General features: G+C 46.2%; 1 protein-coding gene across 11 annotated transcripts in view; it reads left to right on the top strand.

Annotated features, from left to right (window-relative positions):
* Positions 1 to 26,071, top strand: part of DMD (dystrophin) — a 1,873,751-nt gene that overhangs the window by 781,402 nt on the left and 1,066,278 nt on the right. For all 11 annotated transcript variants that reach the window (XM_075265063.1, XM_075265067.1, XM_075265060.1 and 8 more), the window contains 2 exons: positions 700 to 823; positions 1,834 to 1,921. In XM_075265063.1, coding sequence (XP_075121164.1) covers positions 700 to 823; positions 1,834 to 1,921 — 212 coding nt within the window. The remainder of the gene's footprint in view (positions 1 to 699; positions 824 to 1,833; positions 1,922 to 26,071) is intronic.

A 26,071-nucleotide genomic window follows, 5' to 3' on the forward strand; every position in this document is an offset into this window, starting at 1 on the left:
ATATCTGAACATTTTAAATATTTAGAACAAACCCAGTTAAAAACTAGTCAGTGTGCTCATCTCTAGAAGTTTACTACCCCAGAGGCACAGCTTTTAGAGGAGAATAAAATCACTGCCCGTTGTTATAAATTCAGATTACAGACTTGGAGACTCAAATTAAATATTTATGGACAAGGGTGAACAAAGGTGGACAGTCAACAAGTACACAGGCTGACGGTTAATTGCTTTGTCACAAAACATGATTACGTCTTAATTGCATATTTTCTTTTAGCTGATTGGCATATTTTTGTCTGTGTCCCTGGGGTCATACCCTACATTCTTTTCCATATAATATTTAATAATCATTATTCAGCATCTTCATTTTCATTTCTGCTACAACAAATATTGCTGTCAAATGTGAGCAATGTGCATATTTTTATATACCACTTGCACATTAGTTCTTCCCTGTCAAAAGCCATCCTCTAAGTTGTCACAAACTTTAACACAGGCAATATCCACAGGGCAACAATTGTATAGAACCTGCAAAATAAAGAATCATAACTGAAAAAAAATACAATAAAAAAATGTTTAAAAAACACAATTTCATTCTTTCACAGTATATTGTTGTGGTTGCCCTAAAATATTGGTTTATAATAGGTATTTTTTTTCCTGCATATCAATCGTTCTGGATTATAAACTGTGTAATTTTGTTTTCTCTAGATTTGATGCTGATTTAACAGAGCTGCATAGTTGGATGACACGCTCTGAAGCTGTGCTGCAAAGCCCTGAATTTGCAATATTTAAGAAAGAAGGAGACTTCACTGACCTCACAAAGAAAGTTAAAGTAAGTTATTCTTTCAGATTTTTTCTTAGTTTACTGTCTTATTTAGTACCCTGGAGTCTAACAGCTTCACAAGCTATTAAAACATTTAATACAGACGATACCTGCCTTTATTATGACCTTCCTGTACAGTACTGAATGTCAAAAATGAGAAAACGTCTATTCTGGTACCCCAAACAATTCAAATTATGCTCACTGCTTTTATTCGTTGAAAAATGCTACAGGACATTGGAATGTACACTAAAAGACTATATATTAAGAAATCATCGCATGGATGCCACATGTCAAACTATTAATCACATTCATTTTTGCAATCATTCAGTGCATATATATGCCAAGACTGCCTAGTACATCCCAGGGCTCATTGAAACCTGATCAGGGGTTCCCCAGAAAGACAGCTGCAACAAGATCTTACAGTAGGGATGAGAAACATATTTCAATCTGAAGTTTGGAGGCAGACAAAACAGTTAAGTACTAGGAAAGTATTACAAGATCAATAAGACATTTCTTCAGATTGGAATTTTTATTGATGGGTTAAATAGGAATGTCAAAAAGTATGTCCACCAACTTTGAATCAAGTATATCATAGCTATAATGGTTAGTATGAGGCCCATAATGCTTAGTGCCCAGATCACTCTTAGTTCAACCATTTAGGATGATGCAGGGGTTAAAAAGTAGCTCAGTGGTTAGCACTGCAGCCTTGCAGCGCTGGAGTCCTGGGTTCAAATCCTACCAAGGGCAAAAAAACATCTGCAAGGAGTTTGTATGTTCTCCCTGTGTTTGCGTGGATTTTCATCCCATTATCCAAAGACATACTGAAAGGGAAAAATGTACACTGTGAACCCTAAAAAAAAGAAATAAATTGTTAAACAATAGTACAGACTAAAAAGGTAGCACATCTGACACAAATCTATAAAGTATATAGATATATATCTATATTGAGAACTGCATTTCTTGTTAAGAAAAGATGATACTTCCAAGATCATGATTGTTTTTTCTTCCATGCTCTATAGGCCATAGAAAGAGAGAAGCCTGAGAAGAATAGAAAGCTGCAAGAGGCCAACAGAAATTCACAGACACTGGCTGAACAGATGTTGAATGGTAATTAATGAAAGTTAGTTGGGTTAACCTCTTTGTAGTATTCTCAAAAATGTAATTTTAATTTATTTATTTTTTTCAAAAGATTAGCAAATCAACTATAAAATGTCATTTTTGTATGTGAAAGTACCAAGAATATATTTTAAAGAAGCCTTTCTTGGCCATTTTTGTATTAAAAAATAGTTGCCTGTCTGTTTTTGTCTAAGACTTTCTGAAAAATATGCTTACCTCCAAAACGATCCCATTGACAAACTAATTTTCAGTTGGAGAAATTTTGGCAACAAATTTACTACATGTGAACCACCTTAATGGAGCTTGCAATTAAATCCATAAGCGACAAGTATGTTTCAGATCAACATGTGATTTGGTACGACACAGATTTCATCCACAACAAACATGAACATGTGCCCTTACCTTTCAGGAGTATATATTATGTGATGATTTACAATGACTAGAAAAAAACATAAAAGGGAAAAGGCAAAATGAGGTGGGGGAGGGGAATCACTTCCTGAGATTGAAGGTTCAGTTATTGGTTACTTAAGCGCTTTCATATCAATCACAGGAGGATATTGTATCTGAGAGTGTTGTGATCTTGAGTCAGGCTTCTTTGTGTTCCTCCTCCTCCTCGATAACACGTAATTTACTGCAGGGCCTTTCTGGACTGTCAACCATATTTCCTTCAACTTCTTTGCTGACTCAGATCCCTGGATCATGTGGCACCTGCTGAGCAATCTATTTCTGCTAGACAAAGCAGTTTTCCTACTCTTTTTGATGAGCTGGATGAGAACAGTCAGCATTGTTTGCAAGAAGTGGTGGAGGTGGTAGTGGCAAGGGGTATGGTTTCACTATTGGTGGTCATTCTGTAGGGGAACTAGGAGGAAATCTCAAGGTGGAAATTATGAGTGTTTAAAGGAATCTCACTGCCATCATGTGTCATAAAATCAAGGAAAATAATGACATTGCCAACGATGATTCTTTTGCAGATAGGACCTTGCAACTATGTCAGAGAAACAAGGTGACATCAGATGAAGAGGGGGTAGAGGGGATGATAATATCACATTGTCCCTGTATTGCGCATCTAGTGGTTTGACACTTTATTAATCTGTATAGTGGTTTAAATAGGTTCTCCTCATGGTCAAAAAAGTTGTGGCACATTTTAGCCATTGTTTTTTTTGCAAATAACAAAACAGTCTGCCTTTGCAGCATCTTATCTGCAACGTCCCAAATGGGTAGAATTCTATCTTGCACATTATGAAGGAGAACGAGGAGGACTAGGACTCTCCTATTGACGGAGATGGGCTCTTTATTGGTCACAGGCACAGCCATGGGAGGAGGCTGATGCTTATTTCTTTGAAGATGATGATTAAGACAACCACACTGGCCAAGAACACCAATAGAGGCCCCTGGGTTCAAGCACATGCTGGCAATCAGGGCAGGCTATATGCTCCATTGCTTATACAGCAACAAGTGTATTATTATTATTAATTATTATTATTATTATTATTATTATTATTATTATTATTATTATGCAGTGTGAGAAGTACTAGATGGCTATAAAGCCAAAATGGGGAGAATTCCTTCATGCCTCCCAAAGGAGCAGCTTACCACTGCATTTAGGGAGATCACTTTCAATTGCCAGTTGCACGTGTGCTCAGGTAGCCTCTGTCCACCCCCAGTCTATCTCACTCAACCAGTGCCATAACTACAAGTGTCTGGAGTAAAAGCAGCAGATTCAGCAGCCAGCATAGTATGTGGAAAATGATGAAATTTTTCAGCTTGCACTGCCATCTGAAGCCACAAAAGGCAACTGACACCCACTATCTATACCATCAGGTACAGTCATGACTAGGGTTAGGTTAGAGCAGTGGAAGGAGCTGGCCCAGCTTGCAGTGGGAGTTTTATCCTGTCTGTCCTCAAACATAATGGTCTAGAGTAGAGATGAGCGAACACTAAAATGTTCGAGGTTCGAAATTCGATTCGAACAGCCGCTCAATGTTCGTGTGTTCGAACGGGTTTCGAACCCCATTATAGTCTATGGGGAACAGATACTCGTTAAGGGGGAAACCCAAATCCGTGTCTGGAGGGTCACCAAGTCCACTATGACACCCCAGGAAATGATGCCAACACCTCTGGAATGACACTGGGACAGCAGGGGAAGCATGTCTGGGGGCATCTAACACACCAAAGACCCTCTATTACCCCAACATCACAGCCTAACAACTACACACTTTACACACTCAATACCACCTCTCTGACAGTAGGAAAACACCTTGAAACATGTGTATTTGGCACTTGCAGTGAGGAGAGCTTGTCACCAGCAGTGAATTTGGCCCTTGTAGTAAGTTGAGGTTGGCACCAACATTTGTTTTGAAAATCAGGGTGGATTGAGCCTCTAACCAGCAGAGTTTGGGCAAATTCATGGTGGAGGGAGCCTCTAAAAACCCCAGTTTGGACCAATTCATGGTGGAGGGAGCCTCTAACCAGCCCAGTTTGGGCAAATTCATGGTGGAGGGAGCCTCTAAAAAACCCAGTTTGGACCAATTCATGGTGGAGGGAGCCTCTAACCAGCCCAGTTTGGGCAAATTCATGGTGGAGGGAGCCTCTAACCAGCCCAGTTTGGACCAATTAATGGTGGAGGGAGCCTCTAACCAGCCCAGTTTGGACCAATTAATGGTGGAGGGAGCCTCTAACCACCCCAGTTTGGACCAATTCATGGTGGAGGGAGCCTCTAAACAGCCCAGTTTGGGCAAATTCATGGTGGAGGGAGCCTCTAAAAAACCCAGTTTGGACCAATTCATGGTGGAGGGAGCCTCTAACCAGCCCAGTTTGGACCAATTAATGGTGGAGGGAGCCTCTAAACAGCCAAGTTTGGACCAATTCATGGTGGAGGGAGCCTCTAAAAACCCCAGTTTGGACCAATTCATGGTGGAGGGAGCCTCTAACCAGCCCAGTTTGGGCAAATTCATGGTGGAGGGAGCCTCTAAACAGCCCAGTTTGGGCAAATTCATGGTGGAGGGAGCCTCTAACCAGCCCAGTTTGGACCAATTAATGGTGGAGGGAGCCTCTAACCAGCCCAGTTTGGACCAATTAATGGTGGAGGGAGCCTCTAACCACCCCAGTTTGGACCAATTCATGGTGGAGGGAGCCTCTAACCAGCCCAGTTTGGACCAATTCATGGTGGAGGGAGCCTCTAAAAAACCCAGTTTGGACCAATTCATGGTGGAGGGAGCCTCTAAACAGCCCAGTTTGGGCAAATTCATGGTGGAGGGAGCCTCTAAAAACCCCAGTTTGGACCAATTCATGGTGGAGGGAGCCTCTAACCAGCCCAGTTTGGGCAAATTCATGGTGGAGGGAGCCTCTAAAAAACCCAGTTTGGACCAATTCATGGTGGAGGGAGCCTCTAACCAGCCCAGTTTGGGCAAATTCATGGTGGAGGGAGCCTCTAACCAGCCCAGTTTGGACCAATTAATGGTGGAGGGAGCCTCTAACCAGCCCAGTTTGGACCAATTAATGGTGGAGGGAGCCTCTAACCACCCCAGTTTGGACCAATTCATGGTGGAGGGAGCCTCTAAACAGCCCAGTTTGGGCAAATTCATGGTGGAGGGAGCCTCTAAAAAACCCAGTTTGGACCAATTCATGGTGGAGGGAGCCTCTAACCAGCCCAGTTTGGACCAATTAATGGTGGAGGGAGCCTCTAAACAGCCAAGTTTGGACCAATTCATGGTGGAGGGAGCCTCTAAAAACCCTAGTTTGGACCAATTCATGGTGGAGGGAGCCTCTAACCAGCCCAGTTTGGGCAAATTCATGGTGGAGGGAGCCTCTAAACAGCCCAGTTTGGGCAAATTCATGGTGGAGGGAGCCTCTAACCAGCCCAGTTTGGACCAATTAATGGTGGAGGGAGCCTCTAACCAGCCCAGTTTGGACCAATTAATGGTGGAGGGAGCCTCTAACCAGCCCAGTTTGGACCAATTAATGGTGGAGGGAGCCTCTAACCACCCCAGTTTGGACCAATTCATGGTGGAGGGAGCCTCTAACCAGCCCAGTTTGGACCAATTCATGGTGGAGGGAGCCTCTAAAAAACCCAGTTTGGACCAATTCATGGTGGAGGGAGCCTCTAAACAGCCCAGTTTGGGCAAATTCATGGTGGAGGGAGCCTCTAAAAAACCCAGTTTGGACCAATTCATGGTGGAGGGAGCCTCTAACCAGCCCAGTTTGGACCAATTAATGGTGGAGGGAGCCTCTAAACAGCCAAGTTTGGACCAATTCATGGTGGAGGGAGCCTCTAAAAACCCCAGTTTGGACCAATTCATGGTGGAGGGAGCCTCTAACCAGCCCAGTTTGGACCAATTAATGGTGGAGGGAGCCTCTAACCAGCCCAGTTTGGACCAATTAATGGTGGAGGGAGCCTCTAACCACCCCAGTTTGGACCAATTCATGGTGGAGGGAGCCTCTAAACAGCCCAGTTTGGGCAAATTCATGGTGGAGGGAGCCTCTAAAAAACCCAGTTTGGACCAATTCATGGTGGAGGGAGCCTCTAACCAGCCCAGTTTGGACCAATTAATGGTGGAGGGAGCCTCTAAACAGCCAAGTTTGGACCAATTCATGGTGGAGGGAGCCTCTAAAAACCCCAGTTTGGACCAATTCATGGTGGAGGGAGCCTCTAACCAGCCCAGTTTGGACCAATTAATGGTGGAGGGAGCCTCTAACCAGCCCAGTTTGGACCAATTAATGGTGGAGGGAGCCTCTAACCACCCCAGTTTGGACCAATTCATGGTGGAGGGAGCCTCTAAACAGCCCAGTTTGGGCAAATTCATGGTGGATGGAGCCTCTAAAAAACCCAGTTTGGACCAATTCATGGTGGAGGGAGCCTCTAACCAGCCCAGTTTGGACCAATTAATGGTGGAGGGAGCCTCTAAACAGCCAAGTTTGGACCAATTCATGGTGGAGGGAGCCTCTAAAAACCCCAGTTTGGACCAATTCATGGTGGAGGGAGCCTCTAACCAACCCAGTTTGGGCAAATTCATGGTGGAGGGAGCCTCTAAACAGCCCAGTTTGGGCAAATTCATGGTGGAGGGAGCCTCTAACCAGCCCAGTTTGGACCAATTAATGGTGGAGGGAGCCTCTAACCAGCCCAGTTTGGACCAATTCATGGTGGAGGGAGCCTCTAACCAGCCCAGTTTGGACCAATTAATGGTGGAGGGAGCCTCTAACCACCCCAGTTTGGACCAATTCATGGTGGAGGGAGCCTCTAACCAGCCCAGTTTGGACCAATTCATGGTGGAGGGAGCCTCTAAAAAACCCAGTTTGGACCAATTCATGGTGGAGGGAGCCTCTAAACAGCCCAGTTTGGGCAAATTCATGGTGGAGGGAGCCTCTAAAAAACCCAGTTTGGACCAATTCATGGTGGAGGGAGCCTCTAACCAGCCCAGTTTGGACCAATTAATGGTGGAGGGAGCCTCTAAACAGCCAAGTTTGGACCAATTCATGGTGGAGGGAGCCTCTAAAAACCCCAGTTTGGACCAATTCATGGTGGAGGGAGCCTCTAACCAGCCCAGTTTGGACCAATTAATGGTGGAGGGAGCCTCTAACCAGCCCAGTTTGGACCAATTAATGGTGGAGGGAGCCTCTAACCACCCCAGTTTGGACCAATTCATGGTGGAGGGAGCCTCTAAACAGCCAAGTTTGGACCAATTCATGGTGAAGGGAGCCTCTAAAAACCCGTTTGGACCAATTCATGGTGGAGGGAGCCTCTAACCAGCCCAGTTTGGGCAAATTCATGGTGGAGGGAGCCTCTAAACAGCCAAGTTTGGGCAAATTCATGGTGGAGGGAGCCTCTAACCAGCCCAGTTTGGACCAATTAATGGTGGAGGGAGCCTCTAACCAGCCCAGTTTGGACCAATTAATGGTGGAGGGAGCCTCTAACCACCCCAGTTTGGACCAATTCATGGTGGAGGGAGCCTCTAAACAGCCAAGTTTGGACCAATTCATGGTGGAGGGAGCCTCTAAAAACCCCAGTTTGGACCAATTCATGGTGGAGGGAGCCTCTAACCAGCCCAGTTTGGACCAATTAATGGTGGAGGGAGCCTCTAAACAGCCAAGTTTTGGGAAATTCATGGTGGAGGGAGCCTCTAACCAGCCCAGTTTGGACCAATTCATGGTGGAGGGAGCCTCTAAACAGCCCAGTTTGGGCAAATTCATGGTGGAGGGAGCCTCTAAAAAACCCAGTTTGGACCAATTCATGGTGGAGGGAGCCTCTAACCAGCCCAGTTTGGACCAATTAATGGTGGAGGGAGCCTCTAACCAGCCCAGTTTGGACCAATTAATGGTGGAGGGAGCCTCTAACCACCCCAGTTTGGACCAATTCATGGTGGAGGGAGCCTCTAAACAGCCAAGTTTGGACCAATTCATGGTGGAGGGAGCCTCTAAAAACCCCAGTTTGGACCAATTCATGGTGGAGGGAGCCTCTAACCAGCCCAGTTTGGGCAAATTCATGGTGGAGGGAGCCTCTAAACAGCCCAGTTTGGGCAAATTCATGGTGGAGGGAGCCTCTAAAAAACCCAGTTTGGACCAATTCATGGTGGAGGGAGCCTCTAAACAGCCAAGTTTGGACCAATTCATGGTGAAGGGAGCCTCTAAAAACCCGTTTGGACCAATTCATGGTGGAGGGAGCCTCTAACCAGCCCAGTTTGGGCAAATTCATGGTGGAGGGAGCCTCTAAACAGCCCAGTTTGGGCAAATTCATGGTGGAGGGAGCCTCTAACCAGCCCAGTTTGGACCAATTAATGGTGGAGGGAGCCTCTAACCAGCCCAGTTTGGACCAATTAATGGTGGAGGGAGCCTCTAACCACCCCAGTTTGGACCAATTCATGGTGGAGGGAGCCTCTAAACAGCCAAGTTTGGACCAATTCATGGTGGAGGGAGCCTCTAAAAACCCCAGTTTGGACCAATTCATGGTGGAGGGAGCCTCTAACCAGCCCAGTTTGGACCAATTAATGGTGGAGGGAGCCTCTAAACAGCCAAGTTTTGGGAAATTCATGGTGGAGGGAGCCTCTAACCAGCCCAGTTTGGACCAATTCATGGTGGAGGGAGCCTCTAAACAGCCCAGTTTGGGCAAATTCATGGTGGAGGGAGCCTCTAAAAAACCCAGTTTGGACCAATTCATGGTGGAGGGAGCCTCTAACCAGCCCAGTTTGGACCAATTAATGGTGGAGGGAGCCTCTAACCAGCCCAGTTTGGACCAATTAATGGTGGAGGGAGCCTCTAACCACCCCAGTTTGGACCAATTCATAGTGGAGGGAGCCTCTAAACAGCCAAGTTTGGACCAATTCATGGTGGAGGGAGCCTCTAAAAACCCCAGTTTGGACCAATTCATGGTGGAGGGAGCCTCTAACCAGCCCAGTTTGGGCAAATTCATGGTGGAGGGAGCCTCTAAACAGCCCAGTTTGGGCAAATTCATGGTGGAGGGAGCCTCTAAAAAACCCAGTTTGGACCAATTCATGGTGGAGGGAGCCTCTAACCAGCCCAGTTTGGACCAATTAATGGTGGAGGGAGCCTCTAAACAGCCAAGTTTGGACCAATTCATGGTGGAGGGAGCCTCTAAAAACCCCAGTTTGGACCAATTCATGGTGGAGGGAGCCTCTAACCAGCCCAGTTTGGGCAAATTCATGGTGGAGGGAGCCTCTAAACAGCCCAGTTTGGGCAAATTCATGGTGGAGGGAGCCTCTAACCAGCCCAGTTTGGACCAATTAATGGTGGAGGGAGCCTCTAACCAGCCCAGTTTGGACCAATTAATGGTGGAGGGAGCCTCTAACCAGCCCAGTTTGGACCAATTAATGGTGGAGGGAGCCTCTAACCACCCCAGTTTGGATCAATTCATGGTGGAGGGAGCCTCTAACCAGCCCAGTTTGGACCAATTAATGGTGGAGGGAGCCTCTAACCAGCCCAGTTTGGACCAATTAATGGTGGAGGGAGCCTCTAACCACCCCAGTTTGGACCAATTCATGGTGGAGGGAGCCTCTAAACAGCCCAGTTTGGGCAAATTCATGGTGGATGGAGCCTCTAAAAAACCCAGTTTGGACCAATTCATGGTGGAGGGAGCCTCTAACCAGCCCAGTTTGGACCAATTAATGGTGGAGGGAGCCTCTAAACAGCCAAGTTTGGACCAATTCATGGTGGAGGGAGCCTCTAAAAACCCCAGTTTGGACCAATTCATGGTGGAGGGAGCCTCTAACCAACCCAGTTTGGGCAAATTCATGGTGGAGGGAGCCTCTAAACAGCCCAGTTTGGGCAAATTCATGGTGGAGGGAGCCTCTAACCAGCCCAGTTTGGACCAATTAATGGTGGAGGGAGCCTCTAACCAGCCCAGTTTGGACCAATTCATGGTGGAGGGAGCCTCTAACCAGCCCAGTTTGGACCAATTAATGGTGGAGGGAGCCTCTAACCACCCCAGTTTGGACCAATTCATGGTGGAGGGAGCCTCTAACCAGCCCAGTTTGGACCAATTCATGGTGGAGGGAGCCTCTAAAAAACCCAGTTTGGACCAATTCATGGTGGAGGGAGCCTCTAAACAGCCCAGTTTGGGCAAATTCATGGTGGAGGGAGCCTCTAAAAAACCCAGTTTGGACCAATTCATGGTGGAGGGAGCCTCTAACCAGCCCAGTTTGGACCAATTAATGGTGGAGGGAGCCTCTAAACAGCCAAGTTTGGACCAATTCATGGTGGAGGGAGCCTCTAAAAACCCCAGTTTGGACCAATTCATGGTGGAGGGAGCCTCTAACCAGCCCAGTTTGGACCAATTAATGGTGGAGGGAGCCTCTAACCAGCCCAGTTTGGACCAATTAATGGTGGAGGGAGCCTCTAACCACCCCAGTTTGGACCAATTCATGGTGGAGGGAGCCTCTAAACAGCCAAGTTTGGACCAATTCATGGTGAAGGGAGCCTCTAAAAACCCGTTTGGACCAATTCATGGTGGAGGGAGCCTCTAACCAGCCCAGTTTGGGCAAATTCATGGTGGAGGGAGCCTCTAAACAGCCAAGTTTGGGCAAATTCATGGTGGAGGGAGCCTCTAACCAGCCCAGTTTGGACCAATTAATGGTGGAGGGAGCCTCTAACCAGCCCAGTTTGGACCAATTAATGGTGGAGGGAGCCTCTAACCACCCCAGTTTGGACCAATTCATGGTGGAGGGAGCCTCTAAACAGCCAAGTTTGGACCAATTCATGGTGGAGGGAGCCTCTAAAAACCCCAGTTTGGACCAATTCATGGTGGAGGGAGCCTCTAACCAGCCCAGTTTGGACCAATTAATGGTGGAGGGAGCCTCTAAACAGCCAAGTTTTGGGAAATTCATGGTGGAGGGAGCCTCTAACCAGCCCAGTTTGGACCAATTCATGGTGGAGGGAGCCTCTAAACAGCCCAGTTTGGGCAAATTCATGGTGGAGGGAGCCTCTAAAAAACCCAGTTTGGACCAATTCATGGTGGAGGGAGCCTCTAACCAGCCCAGTTTGGACCAATTAATGGTGGAGGGAGCCTCTAACCAGCCCAGTTTGGACCAATTAATGGTGGAGGGAGCCTCTAACCACCCCAGTTTGGACCAATTCATGGTGGAGGGAGCCTCTAAACAGCCAAGTTTGGACCAATTCATGGTGGAGGGAGCCTCTAAAAACCCCAGTTTGGACCAATTCATGGTGGAGGGAGCCTCTAACCAGCCCAGTTTGGGCAAATTCATGGTGGAGGGAGCCTCTAAACAGCCCAGTTTGGGCAAATTCATGGTGGAGGGAGCCTCTAAAAAACCCAGTTTGGACCAATTCATGGTGGAGGGAGCCTCTAAACAGCCAAGTTTGGACCAATTCATGGTGAAGGGAGCCTCTAAAAACCCGTTTGGACCAATTCATGGTGGAGGGAGCCTCTAACCAGCCCAGTTTGGGCAAATTCATGGTGGAGGGAGCCTCTAAACAGCCCAGTTTGGGCAAATTCATGGTGGAGGGAGCCTCTAACCAGCCCAGTTTGGACCAATTAATGGTGGAGGGAGCCTCTAACCAGCCCAGTTTGGACCAATTAATGGTGGAGGGAGCCTCTAACCACCCCAGTTTGGACCAATTCATGGTGGAGGGAGCCTCTAAACAGCCAAGTTTGGACCAATTCATGGTGGAGGGAGCCTCTAAAAACCCCAGTTTGGACCAATTCATGGTGGAGGGAGCCTCTAACCAGCCCAGTTTGGACCAATTAATGGTGGAGGGAGCCTCTAAACAGCCAAGTTTTGGGAAATTCATGGTGGAGGGAGCCTCTAACCAGTCCAGTTTGGACCAATTCATGGTGGAGGGAGCCTCTAAACAGCCCAGTTTGGGCAAATTCATGGTGGAGGGAGCCTCTAAAAAACCCAGTTTGGACCAATTCATGGTGGAGGGAGCCTCTAACCAGCCCAGTTTGGACCAATTAATGGTGGAGGGAGCCTCTAACCAGCCCAGTTTGGACCAATTAATGGTGGAGGGAGCCTCTAACCACCCCAGTTTGGACCAATTCATGGTGGAGGGAGCCTCTAAACAGCCAAGTTTGGACCAATTCATGGTGGAGGGAGCCTCTAAAAACCCCAGTTTGGACCAATTCATGGTGGAGGGAGCCTCTAACCAGCCCAGTTTGGGCAAATTCATGGTGGAGGGAGCCTCTAAACAGCCCAGTTTGGGCAAATTCATGGTGGAGGGAGCCTCTAAAAAACCCAGTTTGGACCAATTCATGGTGGAGGGAGCCTCTAACCAGCCCAGTTTGGACCAATTAATGGTGGAGGGAGCCTCTAAACAGCCAAGTTTGGACCAATTCATGGTGGAGGGAGCCTCTAAAAACCCCAGTTTGGACCAATTCATGGTGGAGGGAGCCTCTAACCAGCCCAGTTTGGGCAAATTCATGGTGGAGGGAGCCTCTAAACAGCCCAGTTTGGGCAAATTCATGGTGGAGGGAGCCTCTAACCAGCCCAGTTTGGACCAATTAATGGTGGAGGGAGCCTCTAACCAGCCCAGTTTGGACCAATTAATGGTGGAGGGAGCCTCTAACCAGCCCAGTTTGGACCAATTAATGGTGGAGGGAGCCTCTAACCACCCCAGTTTGGATCAATTCATGGTGGAGGGAGCCTCTAACCAGCCCAGTTTGGACCAATTCATGGTGGAGGGAGCCTCTAAAAAACCCAGTTTGGACCAATTCATGGTGGAGGGAGCCTCTAAACAGCCCAGTTTGGGCAAATTCATGGTGGAGGGAGCCTCTAAACAGCCCAGTTTGGGCAAATTCATCGTGGAGGGAGCCTCTAACCAGCCCAGTTTGGACCAATTAATGGTGGAGGGAGCCTCTAACCAGCCCAGTTTGGACCAATTCATGGTGGAGGGAGCCTCTAAACAGCCCAGTTTTGGCAAATTCATGGTGGAAGGAGCCTCTAACCAGCAGAGTTGTGGGAAAGCAGGGTGGAGGGAGCCTCTAACCAGCAGAGTTGGTGGAAATCAGGGTGGAGGGAGCCTCTAACCAGCAGAGTTGGGGGAAATCATGTTGGAGGGAGCCTAGTATTAGCAGAATTGTGCAACGCTTATGGTGGATGAGTATGAGGATGCGGAGGAATTGGAGAGGTTGAGTACAGACATGGAGTTTCATGTTGGGGTGCTTTACACAGGTGGGCACAAAAATGAAGGCTCTATCCAGTGGTGGTTCATTTTTATCAAAGTGAGCCGGTCGGCACTCTCAGCTGACAGACGGGTGCGCTTGTCAGTGATGATGCCACCGGCTGCACTGAACACCCTCTCAGATAGGACGCTGGCGGCAGGACAGGACAGCACCTCCAAGGCATATAGGGCAAGTTCAAGCCACAGGTCCAACTTCGACACCCAATACGTGTAGGGCGCAGAGGGGTCGGAGAGGACAGGGCTGTGGTCGGAAAGGTATTCCCGCAACATGCGCCTATACTTCTCACGCCTGGTGACACTAGGACCCTCCGTGGCGGCACTTTGGCGAGGGGGTGCCATCAAGGTGTCCCAGACCTTAGACAGTGTGCCCCTCGTTTGTGTGGACCGGTGAGAACTTGGTTGCCTACTGGAGGAACTGCCCTCCCTGCCGCCAACGTCACATGCTGGAAACATCTCCATCATATTCTGCACCAATTGCCTGTGGCAAGCATTGATGCGATTGGCCCTCCCCTCTACCGGAATAAAAGACGAGATGTTGTTTTTATACCGGGGGTCAAGGATAGCAAAGATCCAGTACTGGTTGTCCTCCATGATTTTGACAATACGCTTGTCGGTTGTAAAGCACCCCAACATGAACTCAGCCATGTCTGCCACAGTGTTAGTTGGCATGACTCCTCTGGCCCCACCGGAAAGTTCAATCTCCATTTCCTCCTCATCCTCCATGTCTACCCATCCGCGCTGCAACAATGGGACGATTCGAAGTTGCCCGGAAGCCTCCTGTATCACCATCACATCATCGGACAACTCTTCTTCCTCCTCCTCCTCCTCCTCCTCCTCCATTAAACGCAGTGAAGCGGACAGATGTGTGGACCTACTCTCCAGCTGTGACGGATCGGATGCTATCCCTAACTCCTCTGTGTGATCTGAGTTATCCCTGATGTCAATCAGGGATTCTCTCAGAACACACAAGAGCGGGATTGTAAGGCTCACCATCGCATCCTCAGAGCTCACCCTCCTTGTGGACTCCTCAAAGACCCGTAGGATGTCACAAAGGTCTCTCATCCATGGCCACTCATGGATGTGAAACTGAGGCAGCTGACTTTGTGGCACCCTAGGGTTTTGTAGCTGGTATTCCATCAAAGGTCTCTGCTGCTCAACCACTCTATTCAACATCTGAAACGTTGAGTTCCAGCGTGTGGGGACGTCGCACAAAAGCTGGTGTTGTGGCACATGCAGGCGTTGCTGGAGAGATTTTAAGCTAGCAGCGGCTACTGTCGACTTGCGAAAGTGGGCGCACATGCGCCGCACTTTCACCAGTAGCTCTGGAACATTGGGGTAGCTCTTTAGGAAACGTTGCACCACTAGGTTGAAGACGTGGGCCAGGCATGGAACATGTTGGAGTCCGGCAAGCTCCAGAGCTGCTACCAGGTTCCGGCCGTTATCACAAACGACCATGCCTGGGCCCAGGTGCAGCGGCTCAAACCATATTGCCGTCTCATCGAGGAGGGCATCCCTCACCTCGGAGGCAGTGTGCTGTCTGTCCCCCAAGCTGATCAGCTTCAGCACAGCCTGCTGACGTCTACCAACGCCAGTGCTGCAACGTTTCCAACTCGTAGCTGGGGTCAATCTAACAGCGGAGGAGGAGGCGGTGGCGGAGGAGGAGGCGGTGGCGGAGGAGGAGGCGGTAGAGGAGGAGGAGGAGGGGGGTGTTCTTCTCGTGTCCCTGCCAGGAATGTTAGGCGGGGAGACGAGGTACACCGGGCCAGTTTGGGAAGCAGTCCCAGCCTCAACTACATTCACCCAGTGTGCCGTCAGTGAAATGTAGCGTCCCTGTCCGCATGCACTTGTCCACGCGTCGGTGGTCAAGTGGACCTTTGTGCAAAGCGCGGAACTAAGGGCCCGCCTGATGTTGAGTGACACGTGCTGGTGCAAGGCGGGGACGGCACACCGGGAGAAGTAGTGACGGCTAGGGACGGCATAGCGAGGTGCCGCAGTTGCCATCAGGTCCAGGAAGGCGGGAGTTTCAACAAGCCGGAACGCCAACATCTCCTGGGCCAGCAGTTTAGCGATGTTGGCGTTCAAGGCTTGCGCGTGTGGGTGGTTAGCAGTGTATTTCTGCCGCCGCTCCAATGTCTGAGAGATGGTGGGTTGTTGTAAAGAAACACCTGATGGTGCCTTTGATGGTGCAGGAGAAGGAGATAAGACAGGACCAGGGGAGGATGAGGTAGAAGTCAACAAAGTGGCGGAGGCAGATGAAGTGGTGTCCTGGCTCGTCCTCTGGAGTGCATCGCCAGCACAGTCAGCAGTGGCAGTGGCAGAGGCAGAGGCAGTGGCAGAGGCAGTGGCAGTGGCGTGAACGGCAGGCGGCCTTTGTCCTGCCGTTGCTGCCTGCCACTGATTCCAGTGCTTGGATTCCAAATGACGGCGCATTGAAGTGGTGGACAGGTTGCTCTTCTCAGAGCCCCTAATCAATTTCGAGAGGCAAATTGTGCAGACAACACTATATCTGTCCTCGGCGCATTCCTTGAAAAAACTCCACACCTTCGAGAAACGTGCCCTCGAGGTGGGAGTTTTTCGGGGCTGGGTACGAACTGGAACATCTTGGGAGATTCCGGGTGTGGCCTGGCTTCGCCTAAGCTGCTGACCTCTGCCTCTGCCTCTAGCTACCCTTTTTGGTGCTGCACCTGCCTCAACATCCACACTACTTTCCCCGCTTGACATCCCCCCTGTCCAGGTCGGGTCAGTGTCCTCATCATCCACCACTTCCTCTTCCAACTCCTGTCTCATCTCCTCCTCCCGCACAATGCGCCGGTCAACTGGATGCCCTGACGGCAACTGCGTCACATCATCGTCGATGAGGGTGGGTTGCTGGTCATCCACCACCAAATCGAACGGAGATGGAGGAGACTCTAGTGTTTGAGCATCTGGACACAGATGCTCCTCTGTTAGGTTCGTGGAATCGTGACGTGGAGAGGCAGGTTGAGGGACAATGAAAGGAGCGGAGAACAGCTCTGGGGAGCAGGGACAGTTTGGGTTATTGTTCTGTAAAGCTTCGGAATTTTGGGAGGAAGGAAGACAAGACTGTTGGGTAATAGGAGGAGAGGAGGCAGAGTCTGACTGGCTGCTGGACAATGTGCTGTAAGCGTTCTCTGACAGCCATTGCAAGACCTGTTCCTGGTTCTCGGGCCTACTAAGGTTTGTACCCTGCAGTTTAGTTAATGTGGCAAGCAACCCTGGCACTGTGGAGTGGCGCAATGCTTGCTGCCCCACAGGAGTAGGCACGGGACGCCCTGTGGCTTCACTGCTACCTTGCTCCCCAGAACCATTCCCCCGACCTCGCCCACGGCCTCGTCCACGTCCCTTTCCGGGAGCCTTGCGCATTTTGAATTCCTAGTTAGAAATTGGCACTGTATACCAGTAGTAAAAATTGTGGGTGCACGTAACCCCAATATATTCTTTGAATTCCCAGTCAGACACTGGCACTATATGGCAGTAGCAAGAAATGAGGGTATTTGTATTCCCAATATACTCTTTAAATTCCCAGTCAGACAATGGCACTGTATACCAGTAGTAAAAATTGTGGGTGCACGTAACCCCAATATATTCTTTGAATTCCCAGTCAGAAACTGGCACTATATGGCAGTAGCAAGAAATGAGGGTATTTGTATTCCCAATATACTCTTTGAATTCCCAGTCAGACAATGGCACTGTATACCAGTAGTAAAAATTGTGGGTGCACGTAACCCCAATATATTCTTTGAATTACCAGTCAGAAACTGGCACTATATGGCAGTAGCAAGAAATGAGGGTATTTATAACCCCAATATATTCTTTGAATTCCCAGTCAGACAATGGCACTGTATACCAGTAGTAAAAATTGTGGGTGCACGTAACCCCAATATATTCTTTGAATTCCCAGTCAGAAACTGGCACTATATGGCAGTAGCAAGAAATGAGGGTATTTATAACCCCAATATATTCTTTGAATTCCCAGTCAGACAATGGCACTGTATACCAGTAGTAAAAATTGTGGGTGCACGTAACCCCAATATATTCTTTGAATTCCCAGTCAGAAACTGGCACTATATGGCAGTAGCAAGAAATGAGGGTATTTGTATTCCCAATATACTCTTTGAATTCCCAGTCAGACAATGGCACTGTATACCAGTAGTAAAAATTGTGGGTGCACGTAACCCCAATATATTCTTTGAATTACCAGTCAGAAACTGGCACTATATGGCAGTAGCAAGAAATGAGGGTATTTATAACCCCAATATATTCTTTGAATTCCCAGTCAGACAATGGCACTGTATACCAGTAGTAAAAATTGTGGGTGCACGTAACCCCAATATATTCTTTGAATTCCCAGTCAGAAACTGGCACTATATGGCAGTAGCAAGAAATGAGGGTATTTGTATTCCCAATATACTCTTTGAATTCCCAGTCAGACAATGGCACTGTATACCAGTAGTAAAAATTGTGGGTGCACGTAACCCCAATATATTCTTTGAATTACCAGTCAGAAACTGGCACTATATGGCAGTAGCAAGAAATGAGGGTATTTATAACCCCAATATATTCTTTGAATTCCCAGTCAGACAATGGCACTGTATACCAGTAGTAAAAATTGTGGGTGCACGTAACCCCAATATATTCTTTGAATTCCCAGTCAGAAACTGGCACTATATGGCAGTAGCAAGAAATGAGGATATTTGTATTCCCAATATACTCTTTGAATTCCCAGTCAGACAATGGCACTGTATACCAGTAGTAAAAATTGTGGGTGCACGTAACCCCAATATATTCTTTGAATTACCAGTCAGAAACTGGCACTATATGGCAGTAGCAAGAAATGAGGGTATTTATAACCCCAATATATTCTTTGAATTCCCAGTCAGACAATGGCACTGTATACCAGTAGTAAAAATTGTGGGTGCACGTAACCCCAATATATTCTTTGAATTCCCAGTCAGAAACTGGCACTATATGGCAGTAGCAAGAAATGAGGGTATTTGTATTCCCAATATACTCTTTGAATTCCCAGTCAGACAATGGCACTGTATACCAGTAGTAAAAATTGTGGGTGCACGTAACCCCAATATATTCTTTGAATTACCAGTCAGAAACTGGCACTATATGGCAGTAGCAAGAAATGAGGGTATTTATAACCCCAATATATTCTTTGAATTCCCAGTCAGACAATGGCACTGTATACCAGTAGTAAAAATTGTGGGTGCACGTAACCCCAATATATTCTTTGAATTACCAGTCAGAAACTGGCACTATATGGCAGTAGCAAGAAATGAGGGTATTTGTATTCCCAATATACTCTTTGAATTCCCAGTCAGACAATGGCACTGTATACCAGTAGTAAAAATTGTGGGTGCACGTAACCCCAATATATTCTTTGAATTACCAGTCAGAAACTGGCACTATATGGCAGTAGCAAGAAATGAGGGTATTTATAACCCCAATATATTCTTTGAATTCCCAGTCAGACAATGGCACTGTATACCAGTAGTAAAAATTGTGGGTGCACGTAACCCCAATATATTCTTTGAATTCCCAGTCAGAAACTGGCACTATATGGCAGTAGCAAGAAATGAGGGTATTTGTATTCCCAATATACTCTTTGAATTCCCAGTCAGACAATGGCACTGTATACCAGTAGTAAAAATTGTGGGTGCACGTAACCCCAATATATTCTTTGAATTACCAGTCAGAAACTGGCACTATATGGCAGTAGCAAGAAATGAGGGTATTTATAACCCCAATATATTCTTTGAATTCCCAGTCAGACAATGGCACTGTATACCAGTAGTAAAAATTGTGGGTGCACGTAACCCCAATATATTCTTTGAATTACCAGTCAGAAACTGGCACTATATGGCAGTAGCAAGAAATGAGGGTATTTGTATTCCCAATATACTCTTTGAATTCCCAGTCAGACAATGGCACTGTATACCAGTAGTAAAAATTGTGGGTGCACGTAACCCCAATATATTCTTTGAATTCCCAGTCAGAAACTGGCACTATATGGCAGTAGCAAGAAATGAGGGTATTTATAACCCCAATATATTCTTTGAATTCCCAGTCAGACAATGGCACTGTATACCAGTAGTAAAAATTGTGGGTGCACGTAACCCCAATATATTCTTTGAATTCCCAGTCAGACACTGGCACTATATGGCAGTAGCAAGAAATGAGGGTATTTGTATTCCCAATATATTCTTTGAATTCCCAGTCAGACAATGGCACTGTATACCAGTAGTAAAAATTGTGGGTGCACGTAACCCCAATATATTCTTTGAATTCCCAGTCAGACACTGGCACTATATGGCAGTAGCAAGAAATGAGGGTATTTGTATTCCCAATATATTCTTTGAATTCCCAGTCAGACAATGGCACTGTATACCAGTAGTAAAAATTGTGGGTGCACGTAACCCCAATATATTCTTTGAATTACCAGTCAGAAACTGGCACTATATGGCAGTAGCAAGAAATGAGGGTATTTGTATTCCCAATATATTCTTTGAATTCCCAGTCAGACAATGGCACTGTATACCAGTAGTAAAAATTGTGGGTGCACGTAACCCCAATATATTCTTTGAATTCCCAGTCAGACACTGGCACTATATGGCAGTAGCAAGAAATGAGGGTATTTGTATTCCCAATATATTCTTTGAATTCCCAGTCAGACAATGGCACTGTATACCAGTAGTAAAAATTGTGGGTGTATATAGCCCCAATTCTATTGCTAGGGGACTTGCAGGGTATTTCTGGGGTGAAGGTGGGGGGGCACACCGTTGGAACGGGTATCGGGGTATATATCGGGTATACGGGAATACACTGACAGTGTATTCCATTCAGGATCCTGGGAAAGCTGGGTTGCGGCGATTGAGCCCGTCAGTGCCACGTTACACTGACAAGCTTCTCCCTGGAATTTAGCTCTTACAAGAGCTGTTGGTTGTCTTCTCCTTCCTATCCTAGCCTGTCCCTGCCTACCCAGAATCTAAGCCCTAGCTAGCTGGACGGAAACCTCCGTCCTCGGTGAATTGCAAGCTCAGAATGACGTGAACCTGGGCGGCGCTGTTCTTTTAAATTAGAGGTCACATGTATTCGGCAGCCAATGGGTTTTGCCTACTTTTTTCAACGTCACCGGTGTCGTAGTTCCTGTCCCACCTACCCTGCGCTGTTATTGGAGCAAAAAAGGCGCCAGGGAAGGTGGGAGGGGAATCGAGTAATGGCGCATTTTACCACGCGGTGTTCGATTCGATTCGAACATGCCGAACAGCCTAATATCCGATCGAACATGAGTTCGATAGAACACTGTTCGCTCATCTCTAGTCTAGAGGCTATTCAGTGTTGTTGTAACACCTAGATGAATGAAACTGTCCACTGATAGTGTGGAAAAATTACTTTATCAAATTGAATCAGGCATGGAGGCTTTTCACATACCTCTGGCAGATGCCTCTGAATAATGGTGACATGGAAATTCTTGAAAACATACACCATTCCCCTTCTTTTTTGTTTCTATTTTATCAGATATTAAAATAAAGAAAAGCATGAAAAAATAAAAATAACATTAAGTCCTATTTTTCACAAAAAAAAAAAAGCTGCAAAAATTATTTCAATAGCCCAATGGAAAAAAATGTTACAGACCTCAAAACCTGAAAATGTTGTAGTCCTAGAAAACCTGAAAATGTGTCCAGTCTTGAACAAGGAAAAATGGCCATATCCTGAATTGGTAAAGCATTAAAATCTGATAGTACAGTGTGTTCTTAAACAGGCAGTTTGTTACCAACACGTACTATCCGCTTGCCCATAGTCATATATGTTTCTTTCACTTTAGCATTAGTAATTCTGTCTTGCCAAGACCAAAAGACCAGACCAGAGTGTCATACATAGCTTTTCAGGACTATTGGGGCACTTTTGATTTGTAACAAATATGTTTGAATCTGACTGCTTATTCAATCGAATCAGACCCTAACCAATTTCAGAAACTTGTAGCAGACAAATTGGGAACAGTTTTTTCCATTTAGACTAGTTAATGATAAGAATACTTGACAGGATTGTTTGCTAAATTGCCAATTCTAATGTACCTGCATGAAAGGTATGATTAAGGAATGGTTACTCCTCATATATTATGCACTCATAGACTGAGTACACAAGGCAGTATAATGAATGGATGCACTTTAGGTAATGACCCATATCCATTGGGAACAACATGTTTATCAATTCAATATTCCAGCAACAGCAATGAATGCATAATGTAATTGGATTATCATTGTTTGTGTATCCACTTACTGCTTGATGTGCCTTGGTAGGCTTCAGGCTTTCACACCTGAATGGTATACCAACTGTTTCCAGAATAAGATGCTTACAAAATAACATTCCAAATAAAAATGTTCTTTTGCTAAACATTCTGAAAAACTAGGTCAGTTGTAATACCTGTGATAGAGAGATAGATAGAGAGATAGATAGATAGATAGATAGATAGATAGATAGATAGATAGATCGATAGATAGATCGATAGATAGAGTAGATCTTAAATTAGCATATAACACAGCAAAACACATTGACAAGTCAAGTTTAAGTTTGCTGAAACTGTAGTTGATGTATTAAATGTCATGTTAAAGTTTGCTACATCTGTCAATGATCAAATATGTAAATAACTTAAGGAGTTGGCCAGGAATTGGACAAACTGCAGAGGAACCTAGGTCAAGTGTAACAAAAAAAGAAAAAAAAAAAAACTTAGGGCAGGTTCACATCTGCAACCGTGCACTCCTTAACCAATCCTGCTGGGTTTCCGTCTTCTGTCCTGAGAAACTGGATAGGGGACGGAAGACCGGCAGTCAGTTTTCAAACCTATTCAAGTGAATGGGTTTGAAAAGTGAGCGTCCATGAGCGTTTTGTACCTGTCTGCGGAGAAACCGTTTTTTTTTTTATCTGGACAAAAATTCGGATATGCAGGACTTTTTGTGTCTGGTTAAAATAAAACGGTTTTGCCGCAGACAGGTACAAAATGCTCACGAGCGCTCACTTATCAAGCCCATTCACTTGAATTGATTTGAAAACTGACTGCCGGGTTTCCGTCCCCTGTAGCAGGATTGTCTAAAGCGCGCTCAGGCGCAGATGTGAAACCGCCCTTATCTGTCCCCAGCGCTCCAATATCCAGTGCTGTAGTCACTCTGCCACCTCTACAGTGACGCTGAGGTGGTCTCACATGACTTCCAGGGAGCAAGCCACAGCACGCAACTGCACTGATTGCGGCAGCAGACAATGGCACACAGGGGACAGGTGAGTATTAGAGATGAGCGAACAGTGTTCTATCGAACTCATGTTCGATCGGATATTAGGCTGTTCGGCATGTTCGAATCGAATCGAACACCGCGTGGTAAAGTGCGCCATTACTCGATTCCCCTCCCACCTTCCCTGGCGCCTTTTTTGCTCCAATAACAGCGCAGGGTAGGTGGGACAGGAACTACGACACCGGTGACGTTGAAAAAAGTAGGCAAAACCCATTGGCTGCCGAAAACATGTGACCTCTAATTTAAAAGAACAGCGACGCCCAGCTTCGCGTCATTCTGAGCTTGCAATTCACCGAGGACGGAGGTTTCCGTCCAGCTAGCTAGGGCTTAGATTCTGGGTAGGCAGGGACAGGCTAGGATAGGAAGGAGAAGACAACCAACAGCTCTTGTAAGAGCTAAATTCCAGGGAGAAGCTTGTCAGTGTAACGTGGCACTGACGGGCTCAATCGCCGCAACCCAGCTTTCCCAGGATCCTGAATGGAATACACTGTCAGTGTATTCCCGTATACCCGATATATACCCCCGATACCCGTTCCAACGGTGTGCCCCCCCACCTTCACCCCAGAAATACCCTGCAAGTCCCCTAGCAATAGGATTGGGGCTATATACACCCACTATTTTTGCTACTGCCATATAGTGCCATTGTCTCACTGGGAATTCAAAGAATATATTGGGCTTACATATAACTTCAATTCCAGGGAGAAGCTTGTCAGTGTAACGTGGCACTGACGGGCTCAATCGCCGCAACCCAGCTTTCCCAGGATCCTGAATGGAACACACTGACAGTGTATTCCCGTATACCCCATATATACACCCGAAATCCCCGTTCCAACGGTGTGCCCCCCCACCTTCACCTCAGAAATACCCTGCAAGTCCCCTAGCAATAGAATTGGGGCTATATACACCCACAATTTTTGCTACTGGTATATAGTGCCATTGTCTGACTGGGAATTCAAAGAATATATTGGGGTGACGTGCACCCACAATTTTTGCTACTGCTATACAGTGCCATTGTCTCACTGGGAATTCAAAGAATATATTGGGGTTACGTGCACCCACAATTTTTAATACTGGTATACAGTGCCATTGTCTGACTGGGAATTCAAAGAATATATGGGGGTTACGTGCACCCACAATTTTTAATACTGCTATACAGTTCCATTGTCTCACTGGGAATTCAAAGAATATATGGGGGTTATGTGCACCCACAATTTTTAATACTGGTATACAGTGCCATTGTCTGACTGGGAATTCAAAGAATATATGGGGGTTATGTGCACCCACAATTTTTAATACTGGTATATAGTGCCATTGTCTGACTGGGAATTCAAAGAATATATGGGGGTTATGTGCACCCACAATTTTTACTACTGGTATACAGTGCCATTGTCTGACTGGGAATTCAAAGAATATATTGGGGTGACGTGCACCCACAATTTTTGCTACTGCTATACAGTGCCATTGTCTCACTGGGAATTCAAAGAATATATGGGGGTTATGTGCACCCACAATTTTTAATACAGGTATACAGTGCCATTGTCTGACTGGGAATTCAAAGAATATATGGGGGTTATGTGCACCCACAATTTTTACTACTGGTATACAGTGCCATTGTCTGACTGGGAATTCAAAGAATATATTGGGGTGACGTGCACCCACAATTTTTGCTACTGCTATACAGTTCCATTGTCTCACTGGGAATTCAAAGAATATATGGGGGTTATGTGCACCCACAATTTTTAATACTGGTATACAGTGCCATTGTCTGACTGGGAATTCAAAGAATATATGGGGGTTATGTGCACCCACAATTTTTACTACTGGTATATAGTGCCATTGTCTGACTGGGAATTCAAAGAATATATGGGGGTTACGTGCACCCACAATTTTTGCTACTGCTATACAGTTCCATTGTCTCACTGGGAATTCAAAGAATATATGGGGGTTATGTGCACCCACAATTTTTAATACTGGTATATAGTGCCATTGTCTGACTGGGAATTCAAAGAATATATGGGGGTTACGTGCACCCACAATTTTTGCTACTGCTATACAGTTCCATTGTCTCACTGGGAATTCAAAGAATATATGGGGGTTATGTGCACCCACAATTTTTAATACTGGTATACAGTGCCATTGTCTGACTGGGAATTCAAAGAATATATGGGGGTTATGTGCACCCACAATTTTTACTACTGGTATACAGTGCCATTGTCTGACTGGGAATTCAAAGAATATATTGGGGTGACGTGCACCCACAATTTTTGCTACTGCTATACAGTGCCATTGTCTCACTGGGAATTCAAAGAATATATGGGGGTTATGTGCACCCACAATTTTTAATACTGGTATACAGTGCCATTGTCTGACTGGGAATTCAAAGAATATATGGGGGTTATGTGCACCCACAATTTTTAATACTGGTATACAGTGCCATTGTCTGACTGGGAATTCAAAGAATATATTGGGGTTATAATTACCCTCATTTCTTGCTACTGCCATATAGTGCCAGTTTCTGACTGGGAATTCAAAGAATATATTGGGGTTATAAATACCCTCATTTCTTGCTACTGGTATATAGTGCCATTGTCTGACTGGGAATTCAAAGAATATATTGGGGTTACGTGCACCCACAATTTTTACTACTGGTATACAGTGCCAGTTTCTGACTGGGAATTCAAAGAATATATTGGGGTTACAAATACCCTCATTTCTTGCTACTGCCATATAGTGCCAGTTTCTGACTGGTAATTCAAAGAATATATTGGGGTTACGTGCACCCACAATTTTTACTACTGGTATACAGTGCCATTGTCTAACTGGGAATTCAAAGAATATATTGGGGTTATAAATACCCTCATTTCTTGCTACTGGTATATAGTGCCATTGTCTGACTGGGAATTCAAAGAATATATTGGGGTTACGTGCACCCACAATTTTTACTACTGGTATACAGTGCCAGTTTCTGACTGGGAATTCAAAGAATATATTGGGGTTACAAATACCCTCATTTCTTGCTACTGCCATATAGTGCCAGTTTCTGACTGGTAATTCAAAGAATATATTGGGGTTACGTGCACCCACAATTTTTACTACTGGTATACAGTGCCAGTTTCTGACTGGGAATTCAAAGAATATATTGGGGTTACAAATACCCTCATTTCTTGCTACTGCCATATAGTGCCAG

This window comes from Leptodactylus fuscus, chromosome 2, assembly GCF_031893055.1.
Source record: "Leptodactylus fuscus isolate aLepFus1 chromosome 2, aLepFus1.hap2, whole genome shotgun sequence".
NCBI lineage: Eukaryota > Metazoa > Chordata > Amphibia > Anura > Leptodactylidae > Leptodactylus > Leptodactylus fuscus.